Source organism: Oncorhynchus tshawytscha, linkage group LG09 (genome assembly GCF_018296145.1).
Source record: "Oncorhynchus tshawytscha isolate Ot180627B linkage group LG09, Otsh_v2.0, whole genome shotgun sequence".
Taxonomy (NCBI): Eukaryota; Metazoa; Chordata; class Actinopteri; order Salmoniformes; family Salmonidae; genus Oncorhynchus; species Oncorhynchus tshawytscha.
This window is the reverse complement of record NC_056437.1, coordinates 7,682,035-7,700,135: the sequence shown is the minus strand read 5'-3', so window position 1 is coordinate 7,700,135 and position 18,101 is coordinate 7,682,035. Positions and strand designations below refer to the sequence as shown.

Sequence of the window (18,101 nt, the reverse complement as noted above, 5' to 3'; positions counted from 1 at the left end):
ATCTGACTTCAATGCTTTTGGTTTCTAGAATATTCCAGAAATCTCTCAATAGCCGATTCACACTTCACAGTCCTGTCGCGTAACACGTGAAATCAACCAACAACCAAAGGTTGAAAAAGATCCCTCGTCATAGTTCCATCCATCATAATCATCTCATTTGAAAAATAACTGTTGGATGTGAGGCTACGTCCATCAATACTCAGATCAGAAACCCATACGAGACTTCTTCCTTTTGGGTTGTGAGGAGGTTAGTCCCACTTTCAGGTTCCTCTGTGAAGTAGAGATGGAGGACAGCTGAGAAGAGGTGGCCAAAGGAGTATTATGTCTGCTCTCGTTAAATCCTACTCCCTGTGAGGCATCCATAGGCTCCTGGGATCCAAAGAGAGAATTTAAATAATCCTGATTCTGTGGCTTGGGCTTCTGGGTTGCCACCACCGTTCTCAAAATGTCCGCCGCGCTGGAGTCAGAACCTGCTGTTGTCCAGGGAGACGACTTACCAATGGTGGGCTGTTTTTTGGGTGTAAACAGTGGCTCGGAACTAGTGAACTGTGTATGGGGGACAGTTGGCAGTGAACTACTACTGCTCTGTGAATAGGGGATAGTGGGCTGGGAGAGGAAACTACTAAGCTGCTCCAGTGGTGTAGTTGGTTTTGAACCAAACTCCCTACGAGGTGTTGTGGGCTGTGAGCTACTGGTCTGTGGTGTTGGTGTGGTAGCCCTCAGTGTACCCGGCTCAGACAGGGTGACCCACTTGGTGTTGTCGCAGCTTGTTGGTACACTGTCTACATCGGAGCTGGCGTGCTGACTGGCTGCCGACGACCAACCGGAGAGAGAAGCGCTGTCCAGGTCTGATTGGTAGCTGACGGACGAGGTGAAGCTGCCCGATAGGTCGATACGACTGTGAGCCTTTGCCCGTTTCTGTCTCCTCCTCTTCCTCCGCAGAGCCTCCACCTTCAAAATCAACCAATGAATATGTCAATCAATATCTCCATTGTCCTACTTGGGAAATGTATAGTCAGGGTGAAAAACCAACATTCACAATAACCACCACCTCAGTGGGAGCATTCAGAAGGAAACAATGTTTTGGAACATTCAGATAGATAATGACTAGAACAAAACACGCCTTTCCGACATGTTGAACAAGGAATCATGGTCAGCTCTATTGATGTCATATCTGCAGCGTAGGACAACGTGGTCCAGATACACACATGATAAAATAAGAATAGAGATGGGTTACCTTCTCCTCTCGGTTCAGCCCCAGCCTCTCCTCCCACCAGCTCCTCCATCCCCCCAGCCCAGGCTCCCACGATGCACTCATCCTCTCGCTCAGCACATCAGCCCACTCAGAGGGCTCCACGGGTGCCGGGACAGGGACCAGAGCCAGGGGTTTGAGACAGGTGTTCCTGTGGACAAGAACATTTCCATTCCTCATGGTCTCCCTCAGGTCCTCCCTCAGGGTCCGACGACAGTGATCTTCCAACGGGTCTCTCTGAAGGCTGTCGTCGGGTAGAAGATCCTTGGTTTTTGTGGTCTTGTGCGGGAGATTGCGGCGCTCCCAGGGGCACTTGAACAGTTTAAGGAACCACTTCCTCCAAATCAACAGAGCCTCATCACTAACTTTAGCCTTTGGCCTGACGGGGTTAATGTTAGTGTCCAAAGACTGGGCTGTAGGTAGAGGAACTATAGCAGTGGTTTCCTGAGTATCAGTTAATCCTGTGTTTGTTGCTAGCGTCGGGTACGGGTCGTCGTTGATAACCATCTCCAGTCCAGCCCTAAGTGTGTCCCACGGCTGCCCCCTTCCCTCGAACCCAGAGTCACCCTCAGGAGACGGAGGTCCAGAGGAATACCATGTCTCATCTAGGGTACTGCTTCTTGGGGTTCCTAACGTTTGATGCAGCCCTTTTATTAATGTTTCAACTGGTTGTTTTAGTCTCTGTATATCTCCGCTACGTCCCTCGGGTCCCACGGAGTTCTGGGTTGGTGTCGGTGGGTCGTCTTTACTGAAGGACTCAGTCTGGGACTTTAGCGTGTGGTAAAAGATGTCTCCGGCCTCAGTGAGTTGCAGCACACAGATACAGTCCTCCTTGGCTCGGCTCTGATGGATGACAGTAAGACCTGAAAGGACAGAAAACGTGACTTTATGAGCCTATTCAACATAAAAGCACCAACTTCACTAATTAAGCTCAATGAGAAAACTCAACTGAAAGTAATTTCACCAGATATGTTAACATTTAAGTGATGACGGATTTGGCATTACATCAGTGACATCTCACCAAACGCATCTACAATAACATCCCATGAACAAACATAACATGCTTAGGGACATATTTTCAATACAACTTTATTTACACAGGTCTTTATTTACACAGTGCTTACCAGCAGCAGGATTGGCTAGTCTGTCCTGGGCATGGTGCTGTCTGTGGGGGAGTTGGACAGGCAGGTGTCCAAGGCTGTCTCTGGGGCTGAGCAAGGCCCGAGGTGGGCCTCTGGTGACGCAGGCCTCCTCCCTACCACCTGGAAAACCAGACGGAACAGTTAATTTTTTTATTTTACCTTTTTTATATTTATTTTACCTTTATTTAACTAGTCAAGTCAGTTAAGAACAAATTCTTATTTTCAATGACGGCCTGGGAACAGTGGGTTAACTGCCTGTTCAGGGGCAGAACGACAGATTTGTACCTTGTCAGCTCGGGGGTTTGAACTTGCAACCTTTCGGCTAGTCCAACGCTCTAACCACTAGGCTACCCTGCCACCCCAACAGTAGACATCATAGAAAGTCAATAGCCATGTGTGCCTCCAGAGTGGCGCAACAGCGGTCTGAGGAACTGCATCTCAGTGCTAAAGGCGTCACTACAGACACCCTGGTTCGATTCCGGTACTGAATCACAACCGGCCGTGATCGGGAGTCCCATAGGGCAGCGCACAATTGGCCCAGCATCGTCCGGGTTAGAGGAGCGTTTGGCCCGGGGTAGGCCGTCATTGTAAAATAAAAATTTGTTCTTAACCGACTTGCTCCCAACGTTAAATAATAGAAAATAACATTGATCAAATAGTCATTATGTTATGCATCTCTGTTCAGTGAGACAGACCTGGGTTAATATAGTATTTGTTTTATTTGAAAGTGCTCCAGGAACTCCAGGCTCAATGAGTTTTTTATTTTCTTTCCAGGTGCACAGTAAGACTGGTTGGTCAGCAGTAGCCTGATGCACAGGATTAACTCAAACAAAAACCCCAACCTGGCACGCATACTCTAGAACGACTGTACACACCCGAGTACTGTAGCAGGATCACTTCCTGTGATCTCTGAGAGCCCAGCAGCACCTTAGTAGTCCCGCCCCCCGACGGCAACCCGGCCACGACCTGGGAAAACATGGGAGGATGCTCCATCATGTGATCCCACTGGATCATGGGGAGGCAGGGGAAACGCTCATCCATGACGTAAGCAGAGTGCTGTGAATGACAAAGATCACAAGAACATCTGAAGAAACAGACTCACAACAAGTTAATGGTTTGGTTTTTCTTTAGGTCAAAAGCAGGAGCCGTTTGGTAGGTCAAAAGCAGGAGTCGTTCTGTTTTTTTCAACAGGTCAAAAACAGGAGTCATTTCGTTTTTCTTTAGGTCAAAAGCAGGAGTCGTTTTGTTATTCTTTAGGTCAAAAGCAGGAGTCGTTTTGTTATTCTTTAGGTCAAAAGCAGGAGTCGTTTGTTGTCAATGTGGCCCATTGTGAGGCTTGTGACACAGAGTTGTTCCTTAGAGCTGGAATACAGCCGAATACATTCCAGAACTGTGAAGTGAAGAAGGAACTGGCGCACCCAAAACATTTAGGCGCATATGCAAATAAAAATGAATGGCACTGTAGAGCCCTGATGTGATAGGTCAATTAGAATGTAATTAAAAAGGTACTGCACCTGTGTGGTGACGAGGTGGTGGAAGGTGTGGACATCTCTCAGGTAATTGGAGAGGATGACTCTCTCTCCACTCTTACAGTCAGGAGTTTGGCCGATACGAAACAGCGTGTGGCTATAACTATCTTTGGTCTGTAAAGACAGACAGACAGACACACACACACACACACACACACAACGTTAACATCTACCAAACTTCGGGTCACTTCATATTTCTCAACCATTTAATTTTTTAAATAGCAGTCATATTGTTCCATTTCCAATTGTAAACACGTAAGAGATGATCTGATATGGCTAGGTTAAACCTTCAGAATAGAAATGTTAGGAAACGGGTTTGTCAAATCATCACAGCAACACTGTGTTATATTACCCTGATATCAGTGAGCTCCACACCTGTCCGGTCAGCATACACCATCACCCTGGGGTGGCCAGAGAAGTCACACCATCTCCATGACGACTTAGAATTGAAGTACAGGTTACTGTACTCCTGACGGAACTTCTGCAAGCTAAAATATGACAAGAGGAAACACTGTTAGCGAGACGGGGGCAGCACGCCCCGAGACGAGGGCAGCACGCCCCGAGACGAGACGGGGGCAGCACGCCCCGAGACGAGACGGGGGCAGCACGCCCCGAGACAAGGGCAGCACGCCCCGAGACGAGACGGGGGCAGCACGCCCGAGACGGGGGCAGCACGCCCGAGACGAGACGGGGGCAGCACGCCCGAGACGAGGGCAGCACGCCCGAGACGAGACGGGGGCAGCACGCCCGAGACGAGACGGGGCAGCACGCCCGAGACGAGACGGGGGCAGCACGCCCGAGACGAGACGGGGCAGCACGCCCGAGACGGGGGCAGCACGCCCCGAGACGGGGGCAGCACGCCCGAGACGAGGGGGGCAGCACGCCCGAGACGAGACGGGGGCAGCACGCCCGAGACGGGGCAGCACGCCCGAGACGGGGGGCAGCACGCCCGAGACGAGACGGGGGCAGCACGCCCGAGACAAGGGCAGCACGCCCGAGACGAGACGGGGGCAGCACGAGACGAGACGGGCAGCACGCCCCGAAACGGGGGCAGCACGAGACGAGACGGGCAGCACGCCCGAGACGAGACGGGGGCAGCACGAGACGAGACGGGCAGCACGCCCGAGACGAGGGCAGCACGAGACGAGACGGGGGCAGCACGCCCGAGACGAGGGCAGCACGCCCGAGACGAGGGCAGCACGCCCGAGACGAGACGGGGCAGCACGAGACGAGACGGGCAGCACGCCCGAAACGGGGGCAGCACGAGACGAGACGGGCAGCACGCCCCGAGACGAGACGGGGGCAGCACGAGACGAGACGGGCAGCACGCCCGAGACGAGACGGGGGCAGCACGAGACGAGACGGGGGTAGCACGCCCCAAGACGAGGGCAGCACGCCCGAGACGAGACGGGGGCAGCACGCCCGAGACAAGGGCAGCACGAGACGAGACAAGGGCAGCACGCCCCGAGACGAGACGGGGGCAGCACGAGACGGGCAGCACGCCCCGAGACGAGACGGGGGCAGCACGAGACGGGCAGCACGCCCCGAGACGAGACGGGGGCAGCACGCCCCGAGACGAGGGCAGCACGCCCCGAGACGAGACGAGGGCAGCACTCCCCGAGACGAGGGCAGCACGCCCCGAGACGAGGGCAGCACGCCCCGAGACGGGCAGCACGCCCTACACGCCGGGAGACGATACGGAGAGCACGCACACAACCTTGGCTACACTTACAAAAAAATATTTGGGTTTATTTCATTCCATTTATGAATTATCAACTTAAATCATTGTCTTTTGTTTGTAATGCTCCTGTCAATCTTCAGTAAGGATGTTGCAAGTTTGCTAGCACAAGCGGCTTTGGGCCATCATCTATTAACTTGGTCTGGCCCAAAGCAGCTTGTGCTAGCAAACTTGCAACATTGTATCAACTATTAATTTGGTCTGGCCCAAAGCAGCGGGCCAGACCAAGTTAATAGTTGCTTGCAGACAGGCCATGCATAGCCAATGTCAATTACAGGATATTTATTTTTATCCACCAGGATAGATAGATATGTTTTTGATGCTTAATGTAGGCTATTTTTTTACATAATAGAAAATGTCAATATAAGTTTATTTTTGGATTTGTATCATTTAGATAGAATTATGACTAACTACATGACAGCGATTTATTTTAGATATGAAGACGATTATAAATGAAACTGTCCCAGGAAAATGTGTGCATTAAACTCATATCGGGCAGATCAGTAGAAATTGTACGACAACTTGGCACTCCACATGGAAAAAGGTTGCCGCCCGCTGGTGTAGCCTATTACCGGCAACAGTCCCATTCGTTGATTTAACAATGGTGGAAAAAGTGTACACTTTTCTTAGAGAGAGGGGTCATGGAGAACAGGAGAAGGGTAGATAGTTGGGGCAGGGCCATGAGTTCAGTGACAGTGGTATCTAAGCCTCTTACCCTTTGCCCACTGTCCATAGATAGGCAGCTCCACTCTCACTGGCCACCAGGAGCTCTCCCTGGACATGGGGACTAACAGACAACAATATCCCCTGTTTATAACAAGGTTTACATTTTTTTTTTAAAGAGTCTGAAGCAAGGTTGGTTGGGGTCAATTCCATTTAAAATAACAGTCATTTCAGGAAGTACACTCACATTTCAATTCCATTTCTTAAAATTCAAAAAGCATTGAAAAGAATTTGAATTTCAGTATACTTCCTGAAACGGGTGGAATTGACCCCAATCCGGGTCTGTAGTAGAAACCGTACATAATCATGAATACTAACTTGACTGCAAAAACTATTCCTAAAATCAGAGTGACATACGCAGAGAAAACCTGTCATAAAGGTGAACAATATATGTGATGAACAATCATAGCTACAGTCACCAGAGACTAGCTTGCTAGAGCGTCCATCTCCTCAGACGCCGGCTTGTCAGGGCCAGACAGCACTTTAACCATCACACACATTCAGAACCAGTGCTAAACAGTATAGGAGAGAGAACACAAAGCTTTTCACTATGACAGCAAACAGAACGACCTAAAAGGCCTATAGCAGAAGGCAGAACGACCTACAGCAGAACGACCTATAGCAGAACGACCTATAGCAGAACGACCTATAGCAGAACGACCTATAGCAGAACGACCTATAGCAGAACGACCTATAGCAGAACGACCTATAGCAGAACGACCTACAGCAGAACGACCTATAGCAGAACGACCTATAGCAGAACGACCTATAGCAGAAGGCAGAACCTATAGCAGAACGAAGAGCAGAACGACCTACAGCAGAACGACCTATAGCAGAACGACCTATAGCAGAACGACCTATAGCAGAACGACCTATAGCAGAACGACCTATAGCAGAACGACCTATAGCAGAACGACCTATAGCAGAACGACCTATAGCAGAACGACCTATAGCAGAAGGCAGAACGACCTATAGCAGAACGGCAGCAGAACGGCCTATAGCAGAACGACCTAAACGACCTATAGCAGAACGACCTATAGCAGAAGGGCCTATAGCAGAAGGGAACGACCTATAGCAGAAGACAGAACGGCCTATAGCAGAAGGGCCTATAGCAGAAGGGCCTATAGCAGAAGGGCCTATAGCAGAAGGGCCTATAGCAGAAGGGCCTATAGCAGAACGACCTATAGCAGAAGGGCCTATAGCAGAAGGGCCTATAGCAGAAGGGCCTATAGCAGAAGGGCCTGTAGCAGAAGGGCCTGTAGCAGAAGGACCTGTAGCAGAAGGGCCTGTAGCAGAAGGGCCTGTAGCAGAAGGACCTGTAGCAGAAGGACCTGTAGCAGAAGGACCTGTAGCAGAACACACAACAACCTAAAGGCCTATAGCAAAATACTGTTATAACGTCAAAAATGCTAACAAATATTGTGTTAGGATATACTAGGGGTGCACAATGAATCAATGATTTTATTTCTATGACTCCAACAGTTCACCCAAGTGGGTCAATGTTTAATCAATCGCTATTCGATTATTTGCCCACATCGTGCAGATATATACATACATACATACATATAAATATATATACATATACACATACATACACACACATATACATACACACACACATATATACATACATATATACACACATACATATATATATACACACATATATATGCATGTGTCTCGCAAGACATGCAATGACTATGGCCGGCTGGCCGAGGGCTACCTTTCTTACAGAAGGAGAGACTCACTCAGTCACACCGCTCCAACCTACCTGGCACTGAGACATGTAGCAGGCTGCTTGGTCTGAATGACCTCCAGAGACTTAGGGATGTTCTTCTCACTGACCATCCAGACACCACACAGGTGGTCACAGCGCACCCCCACGTGACCTACGGTAGGAACACAACGACAGAGTCAGTTCACCAGACAGAGTCAGTTTAACACTGCAAACTCATGTAAAGAGTTTGGGCTGCATGTCCATACAACAGCAAGATAAATGGTTAAAACTCAAACTACAGGCCTTCCAAGTGGCACAGCGGTCTAAGGCATTACTACGGTCCCAGACTGTGCCACAACCGGCCATGTTCGGGAGTCCCATAGGACGACTCACAATTGGCCTAGCGTCATCCAGGTTAGGGGGGGGGCTTAATTGGCTCATCGCACTCTAGCGACTCCTTGTGGCAGGTCGGGTGCCTGCGGGCTGACCCGGGTGCCAGTTGAACTGTGTTTCCTCCGACACATTGGTGTGGCTGGCTTCCAGGTTATGCTGGCGGGTGTTAAGTAGCGCGGTTCGGCAGGTCATGTTTCAGAGGACGCATGACTCGACCTTCGACTCCCGAGCCTGTTGGGGAGCTACAGCGATGAGACAAGATCGGGGAGAAAAGGGGCGACCCCCCGAAAAAAAAGTTAACTCAAAACTAGACAAAGGAAATAGACGAAGAAAACATGACCTGAACTAGGGTCAACTCGACTTCATTCATTCAATTCGGGAAGTAACCTGAAATTCCTAATTTTCCCTTGGCAATGAGGAAAGAATTTCAGTTAAACCTACTTCCTGAGTTGAACATCAAAGAACAGGATACAATATTGCACATGCATTTATGGGTGATAATGATGTTACTGTGCTTACATTCATCCTGCTGAAGGCCGATGGTGATCTGTCTGATTGTACCATTGAGCTGGAATGAGAGAGGCTTGTGGCTCACATCAAAACATGGAGGCGTCCCTTCTTGGAACTCTAGCACCACCCTGTGGAAGTCTGTGGTACTGCACTAAGGATTTTTTTTATGTGGTTCTTGAAATGGGTTGAATTAAAGTGAATGAACAACTGCAAATATATAAATCGTCAAAAATATCCCTACGACTGTTATCCAGGTTGTGAAGGCCACCAGTAAATATATTTCAAGACAGATATTCCTGATAAGATTACATTGAAGGATACTAAGCTTGTTTAGGCCAGCTTTCCCAGGGTACACCAGACAGCCTTGCTGAGAGATACTGGTGTTGTTAAAGGAAATGTACCCCATGGCACCCCCTGTGGCGTGGTCAGAGAACTGCTCCTGCTCTCTCTGATAGGTCAGCTCCTCATGGAGATGATCAGCTAGCAGGGCTGGAGGGATGTCATGGATCACATCTGATAACAGGTTGTGGTACCTTTTGGCCTGCCGCCCAAAATGAGTTAACTCGCACCTAGGTAGAGGACAGAGAACCTTTTAAATAAACCCCAGGTAGAGGACAGAGAACCTTTTAAATAAACCCCAGGTAGAGGCCAGATAACCTTTTAAATAAACCCCAGGTAGAGGCCAGATAACCTTTTAAATAAACCCCAGGTAGAGGACAGAGAACCTTTTAAATAAACCCCAGGTAGAGGACAGAGAACCTTTTAAATAAACCCCAGGTAGAGGACAGAGAACCTTTTAAATAAACCCCAGGTAGAGGACAGAGAACCTTTTAAATAAACCCCAGGTAGAGGACAGAGAACCTTTTAAATAAACCCCAGGTAGAGGACAGAGAACCTTTTCTATAAACTTGAATGCAATGATGGATGGACAACCAGGGGAGCTGGTAGTCAGAGGGCACCACCAAGGAAAATAAGTAGCAGAGAAAGAATTTCACACTGTTTTCTAGACTCAACAGCTTCTTCCTGAGCAATAACCCTTCTAGGTAGAGTGGATGAAAAGGGGATTGTGTGCGCTTGATGACCACTGAATCAGAAGCCGACACCAGAGCACTGGCCACTAACATGGGACCGTCACATCATGAAATGCCATGGTAGGATCAGGATATGGCATAGCAGGGACTTTCAAATCACCTCAGGGTGAATGTGATGTGCACAGCCTACATCTATAAAAGTATACAGTGCCCGTTGGTGGAATGCCTCGATGTAGAGCAGTGTCTCGGCTAGGACATAAGGCTTAGAGTCCCTCACTATGTACTTACTTTTTGTATTTAATTGCGTGCATGAAGTGCTCCATCTGCCACATGTGAACAGCATTTCTTTCACTTCCCTGGAAAATTACAAAACAGGTGGTTAAACTTCATTCCATATAAAAAGTACAGGGGGGAGAATAGACATCAGTACAGTCACCTTTCTCCTCCCCTGTCCAAAGTTGAATTTGTCCCCCAGGATATGGCTCATTGTGCAAAAAGCATCCTTGTACTTATACTGGTAGAAGTTCTGCATCTACAAAAGGAGAAATCATCCAAATATAAATCACGTTATATCAGTGTGTTCAGTGGGGAAAAAGAAGAAAAATCAGGAAGTAAAAAAAGGTTGTTACATGCTCTGAGAAGTCCATAGGATCTGACAGAGCTGTTGATGACCATTTGGGGCCTAAAAAAATAAATAATTATATTTCAGTTCAAATGATGAGTGACATTCATAAAAGTAACAATTGTCTACGAATCTTATCCTTATCAAACAATAGGAAATGCACTGACGGGCCACTACCTCTTTTTGGTCGCAGAAGTGGTATTGCTATAGGTTCCACTGGCACCCAAGGCTCTCCCTTCACTTGGTGTTGAGATTCAAACTTCCAATCTACTTTTGGTAGACTGTCTTTCTAAAAATTATTCAAAAATAAATACATTTTAAAAACTCCAGTAAAAATAGCAAAGGATTTTCAGGGTGAAAGTGATTTTAAACAGGACTCTGGCCTACGATTATCCTTAGCATAATAGTAGAAACATAGTGAGCTAGAAAGTGCATCGATTGCATAATCACAACTCACCTCGTGTAGAGGGACGTTTACGTCCAACACTTGACCATAGGAACCCCAACCTCCGACGTTATGTCTAAACGTAGAACTGGGGGGCCCAGAGTTGAAATAAACCGGGAAAAGTTTCCGTGGGAAAATGTAATCCATGTCTGAAAGAATCGCAACCTATAGGCCTGGTATGTCCAGTCTGGGCATGTTCTACTGACGTTAGATAGTTCACTGTAAATGTGAGGCTAGCAGTCGCTAAATAGATAACTACGTCTCCGCTCTCATTGCCCCCACTTTAAAATGTGACATTTCCGTTCCGACACGATATTTGTCAAGTCAAGTTAATTCAACTATAGAAATCCAGCGATATTGACCGAACACGTGTAACACAAAAAAATATAGGCGCCACTCCAGCAGGGCGAATGGCGTACGTAGGAAATAAGCTTTTCCATTAGTTACAACAGTCACACAGTCAATGTGGCTTTTTCGTAAACATTTATGAAATCAAAAATTAACTGATTTGTCTTCAATTAATATTGGGATTAGGCATAAAGTTAACAGTGCAGTTAAGGTAGGTTTAAAATCACATTTTAAGAAGATCAATTGTAGAAATTAGCGGGGTGATGACTTTGTGGCTGTGGTAACTAGTGACGACCGGAAAATAGGGGACGTGTGCTCGAACACACCATTGGTCAAAAATAGCCGAAGTCATAAGAGTGACAGGAAGTTTGACCAATCAGATCTGCGTACCTACAGAATACTTTTTTGGAACGCCTAGGTTGAAAATGACAGCTGTATCACAGAGTTTCTTAACCCAGAGGCGCAACATCGCAAGACTTCTGGGACCGCTTGAGAAACTGTTCCAACAGACGAGGCCAGGGTTTGAGATTTGAGAAGTCAATGAGAGAAGTAAAATATTATTCCTTAGCTGTTTATTTTCTCGAAATCTAAAGACACAACCTAGATTTGAGCCAATGTTATTAATCCAACCTGGAATAGACAAACTGATACGTTTTTATTTTCGTAAAAAAACAACTTTGTATTGAAAGGAGGACCTTTGAGTTAACGGCTTGCACATGCGCAGTTTGCCGCGAGAGGCCCGTTAGACCTGATTTTTTTTATTTTTTTATTTAACCCTTTATTTAACTAGGCAAGTCATGAGTTTAGCTAGCCAATTTAAAAGTGCGATCGGGGATCTATTGTATAAGCAGTTTTAGCCTATCTTTATGCTGTACTGTCGATGACTGTACATTTCCGACCTAGACACAATTAACTATTTTACAATGAGGGGATTCGATTATCTGGCCCGGGTTACCCGGTAGAAGGTGTTTGCACCGGGTGAAAAGTGATAGCATTCGATTGGGAACCGGGCTGCCTCTCGGGCGTGAGCCAGGTGCCCAGTTAAAAACCCACTGCGAATTCGGCTCAAAACAAAAGTGATGTTGCCTAAACTAGAGTAAACACGTGTGGAGTAATGAGTACGATTCTGTGTTTTCACAAAGGTGATTGCTTTTAATAAAAATGTGTTATCTGCCTACAAATTAAAACAAGTTCGAAACAAAATTCGTATATACCTATTAGACCTATATTTTATGGAATAGAAATGATACATGTTTCTGAACGAACCCCCATGCTACCTTGTTGACAACATGACTGCAGGGAAGATTATTGTTCCATCGAAAAGGGTGCTCCTTTGCACAGGTTGCAAATTGCACAGGTCTTATTTTCACGATTTGGACATGAATTTGCTTTCCAAAGCTAATAAACAATGTGGAAATGTGAGCAGCATTTTGTATTCCTAGTTGAATTAGTTAGGGAGCATAAACAAACTTTTTTTTACATTCGAATTTCAATAGCTCCTTGGTCATGTGACCTAGTGACCTCAAACAGGGTTCAGAATGTCCACGGACTATGCCTTCATATCGCACACTCCGATGTTTGTCTACTTTCATCTCATGCTATTAGACTTAAATCTGTAAGTTTACAGGCCATCTACAAAAAAAATACAAAAAAAAGTTTTTGACCTAATTGTCACATAACAGCTAACCATTCATTATTGAAAATATAACTATCAAACAAACCTGCATTACAAAGACCCCTCAGCTGAAGGTGTCCTGCTGCATGGTGGGAGTTATTTCCCCTCCTTTCCACTTTATGTCCACCCAGTCATCTTTTCCATGGCAGGATCTTCTCATTTAGATGTATTCTCTTTTTTATGTAAACATAATGGTTTTCTGATTAGTTATAGGCAAATGGATACACAGGCCAAAACTGTATGTTGTTTTCCTCATCACTATAATCTAGTAGTAATTTAGTAGTAGAGGTAATTTCCTTTATGCCACATTCTACACACCGCCTAAATTATAGGCACTGAACCATTTACAGGACAATAATAAAAGTACCATATAGGATCCAACCCGGTCACAGAGTGAAAAAATATAGAGCGTTTATAGATTTCAAGAAAAAAATATTAAGTGACAGGTTCATCAGTACGTGATTAAAGAAAATCAGATCACAGATGACAGTGCCCACCAAATCTATGACAATAGAGAATAAATTGTAAGCACCAAAGTGTGTTTGTCAAAATAATATCTGAAAATATCAGTTGTTGAACATAATTCTTCTATTTGCAATAGCAATGTACCAACACTACATGTAGGACGGACAAAAGACATTCCCACATATAGTATAAAAAAAAATGTATTTTTTATTTCACCTTTATTTAACCAGGTAGGCCAGTTGACAACAAGTTCTCATTTACAACAACTGGCCAAGATAAAGCAAAGTGGTGTGACACAATCAACAACACAGAGTTACACATGGAATAAACAAACGTACAGTCAATAACACAATAGAAAAGTCTATATAGAGTGTGTGCAAATGAGGTAAGATTAGGAAGGTAAGGTAATAAATAGGCTGTAGTGGGGAAATAATTACAATTTAGCAATTAAACACTGGAATGATAGATGTGCAGAAGATGAATGTGCAAGTAGAGATACTGGGGTGCAAAGGAGCAAAATAAAAATAAATAACAATATGGGGATGAGGTAGTTGGATGGGCTATTTACAGATGGGCTATGTACAGGTGCAATGATCAGTGAGCTGCTCTGATAGCTGATGCTTAAAGATAGTGAGGGAGATATGAGTCTCCAGCTTCAGTGATTTTTGCAATTCGTTCCAGTCATTGGCAGCAGAGAACTGGAAGGAAAGGCGGTCAAGGAGGAATTGGCTTTGGGGGTGACCAGTGAAATATACCTGCTTGAGCGCGTGCTATGGGTGGGTGCTGCTATGGTGACCAGTGAGCTGAGATAAGGTGGTGCTTTTCCTAGCAAGGAATTGTAGATAACCTGGAGCCAGTGTGTTTGGTGACGAGTATGAAGCGAGGGCCAGCCAATGAGAGCATACAGGTTGCAGTGGTGGGTAGAATATGGGGCTTTGGTGACAAAACGGATGGCACTGTGATAGACTACATGCAATTTGTTGAGTAGAGTGTTTGAGGCTATTTTGTAAATGACATCGCCGAAGTCAAGGATCGGTAGGATAGTCAGTTTTACGAGGGTATGTTTGGCAGTATGAGTGAAGGATGCTTTGTTGCGAAAAAGGAAGCCAATTCTAGATTTAATTTTGGATTGGAGATGTTTGATATGGGTCTGGAAGGAGAGTTTACAGTCTAACCAGACACCTAGGTATTTGTAGTTGTCCACATATTCTAAGTCAGAACCGTCCAGAGTAGTGGAGCTGGACGGGCGGACAGGTGCGAGCAGCAATCGGTTGAAGAGCATGCATTTAGTTTGACTTGCATTTAAGAGCAGTTGGAGGCCACGGAAGGAGAGTTGTATGGCATTGAAGCTCGTCTGGTCGTTAGTTAATACAGTGTCCAAAGAAGGGCCAGAAGTATACAGAATGGTGTCGTCTGCATAGAGGTGGATCAGAGAATCACCAGCAGCAAGAGCGACCTCATTGATGTATACAGAGAAGAGAGTCGGTCCAAGAATTGAACCCTGTGGCACCCCCATAGAGACTGCCAGAGGTCCGGACAGCAGACCCTCCGATTTGATACACTGAACTCTATCCGAGAAGTAGTTGGGGAACCAGGCGAGGCAGTCATTTGAGAAACCAAGGCTGTTGACTCTGCTGATAAGAATGCGGTGATTGACAGAGTCAAAAGCCTTGGCCAGGTTGATGAATACGGCTACACAGTATTGTCTTTTGTTGATGGCGATTATGATATTGTTTAGGACCTTGAGCGTGGCTGAGGTGCACCCATGACCAGCTTGGAAACCAGATTGCATAGCGGAGAAGGTACGGTGGGATTCAAAATGGTGGGTAATCTGTTTGTTAACTTGGCTTTCGAAGACCTTAGAAAGGCAGGGTAGGATAGATATAGGTCTGTAACAGTTTAGGTCTAGAGTGTCTCCCCCTTTGAAGAGGGGGATGACCGCAGCAGCTTTCCAATCTTTGGGAATCTCAGACGATACGACAGAGAGGTTGAACAGGCTAGTAATAAGGGTTGCAACAATTTTGTGGATAATTTTAGAAAGAGATGGTCCAGATTGTCTAGCCCAGCTGATTTGTAGGGGTCCAGATTTTGCAGCTCTTTCAGAACATCAGGTATCTGGATTTGGGTGAAGGAGAAATGGGGGAGGCTTGGGCTAGTTGCTGTGGGGGGGAGCAGGGTTGTTGACCGGGGTAAGGGTAGCAAGGTGGAAAGCAAGGCCAGCCGTAGAAAAATGCTTATTGAAATTCTCGATAATTGTAGATTTAATCGGTGGTGACAGTGTTTCCTACCCTCAGTGCAGTGGGCAGCTGGGAGGAGGTGCTCTTATTCTCCATGGACTTTACAGTGTCCCAGAACCTTTTGGAGTTTGTGCTACAGGATGCAAATTTCTGTTTGAAAAAGCTAGCCTTTGCTTTCCTAACTGCCTGTGTTTATTGGTTCCTAACTTCCCTGAAAAGTTGCATATCACGGGGTCTATTCGATGCTAATGCAGTACGCCACAGGATGTTTTTGTGCTGGTCGAGGGCAGTCAGGTCTGGAGTGAACCCAAGCTCTATATCTGTTCCTGGTTCTATTTTTTTAATGGGTCATGCTTATGCTTATTTAAGATGGTGAGGAAAGCACTTTTAGAGAATAACCAGGCATCCTCTACTGACGGAATGAGGTCAATATCTTTCCAGGATACCCGGGCCACGTCGATTAGAAAGGCCTGCTCGCTGAAGTGTTTTTGGGAGCGTTTGACTGTGATGAGGGGTGGTCGTTCAACTCCACCACCTTTGGCAGTTCTGTCTTGGCGGAAAATGTATATACATATGTAACAGTATAATTTTAGACCGTCCCCTCTGCACACATCAACAACAGTCACCCACGAAGCATCGTTACCCATCGCTCCACAAAAGCCACGGCCCTTGCAGAGCAACCCCTACTTCAAGGTCTCAGAGCAAGTGACGTCACAGATTGAAACGCTATTTAGCGCGCACCGCTAACTAAGCTAGCCGTTTCACATCCGTTACACCTACATAGAGGCATTTTTCAGCTATGATTTGACCAGTCAGAATCCAGAATGGATATGACAATGGGGCCAGCACAGGATGTAATACACCCTTACAACAATCTACTTTTTGATCTTCTTGACTTCATATCTGGTAAACTGCTACTGTGTGTCAAGAAACGAGCCCCAATTAGGGGTTAGTGTACTCCAGTAAAAAAGTTCTGGTTTAGATTAAAAACTATTTCCCTGTGTCCCTGTTCATAGGGGCATGAGAAACTAGTCAGTGGTAGAATTGAGTTGGCACTTTATTGGTCCAAACACCCACAGACACACAAGGTTGAGGTTACTCATGGACAGTAATTTTTGTTTTTTTTGTTTTTTTGCATTGATGCATTGTGTCTTCTAACTGTCCAAGAATAGGATCCAAAGTGTTAGGAAGTATTTGTTCCCATAAATACAAAGGAGGATGTCTCTCCTCATACTTCTGGCACTTTAGTCAGACTGCTAGACTGTGCACCACAGAGCCAATCGGGAGAGAATACATACAGGTCAACGGTGCCAATTGAATGTCAAGGGGAGCGTCAAGGGGAACCTCATTCCGTCTGTGCCTTTTGGATTACTCTCTCTTTATAGAGAACCCTTGTGGTTCAAGTCAAGAGCTACCCTTCCCGTTTCAGTCTGCTCTGCGCATGTCTGAAAGTGACAGAGCCAGCAGCCAAGAGAGTTTTTCCACAGTATGTCATAAAAAATTATTACACTTATGAATGTATGTAAAATGCTTATGTGTATTAGATCCAGAACAATGGAATAACTAGGACCTGAATTTGAATGCAGCGTGTTCCGATTCCTCCTTCTCTTCCTGTCCAGCAGGAACAACCAAAAACACTTGGCCTGATGGTTCTTGCAGATACTGGGGAAGCAATATAGAAATGTATTGATCCGTGAAATTATTTTACTATTAAATGACCCATATCACAACCCTCATACCAATTACACAAAAATGTACCTAAATCAATTTTGGAAAAAGGATTTTACTCACAAAAGATGTAGGAATTTATTTTCCCAGTTAGAAATAGTAGGCCATGCATCAAATAACTACTTTCATCAGACAAAAACAAACCCTCAAATGCACTATTGTATTTTTTTGTAAGTTGTCTGCAGGTGGATTGTTGTGAATGCACTCAAATATCAAGTTATCAGGTTCTGTAAACTGCGTTCTAATACTCAACATAGAAGGATTTGTCTTAATGTACAGTATATGAAAATGATTCTTTCACGTTATCAAGCTCACTGTGACCCGCAAATCACTGCCTATTACTGTGATTAAAAAGAGCATATGCAACATTGTTTTTCACGAGGCCTACCTGTGCGCCTTCCTTGAAGCACCTCTGTTCGAACACCTCTCCTGTCCTTGATCCATATCACATACAGCCATTTGTGAATATTTTCAGTGTCCATGTGAAAGATAGTTATTACGAGGATGGAACATTTATTAACTTAAACATTTTTTTTTAAACACCCA

General features: G+C 45.7%; 1 protein-coding gene across 1 annotated transcript; it reads right to left on the bottom strand.

Moving 5' to 3' along the window:
- Positions 1-11,737, bottom strand: taf1c (TATA-box binding protein associated factor, RNA polymerase I subunit C). Its single transcript, XM_042326433.1, has 15 exons — positions 11,115-11,737; positions 10,835-10,946; positions 10,665-10,717; positions 10,472-10,567; positions 10,324-10,391; positions 9,326-9,573; positions 9,014-9,142; positions 8,156-8,273; positions 6,377-6,448; positions 4,276-4,411; positions 3,909-4,037; positions 3,270-3,450; positions 2,377-2,514; positions 1,238-2,115; positions 1-951 (listed from the first exon to the last, which is right to left on the bottom strand). The coding sequence occupies exons 1-15, from the start codon at positions 11,247-11,249 to the stop codon at positions 205-207; spliced, it is 3,240 nt and encodes a 1,079-aa protein (XP_042182367.1). The 5' UTR covers positions 11,250-11,737; the 3' UTR covers positions 1-204.
- Positions 11,738-18,101: the final 6,364 nt, after the last annotated feature.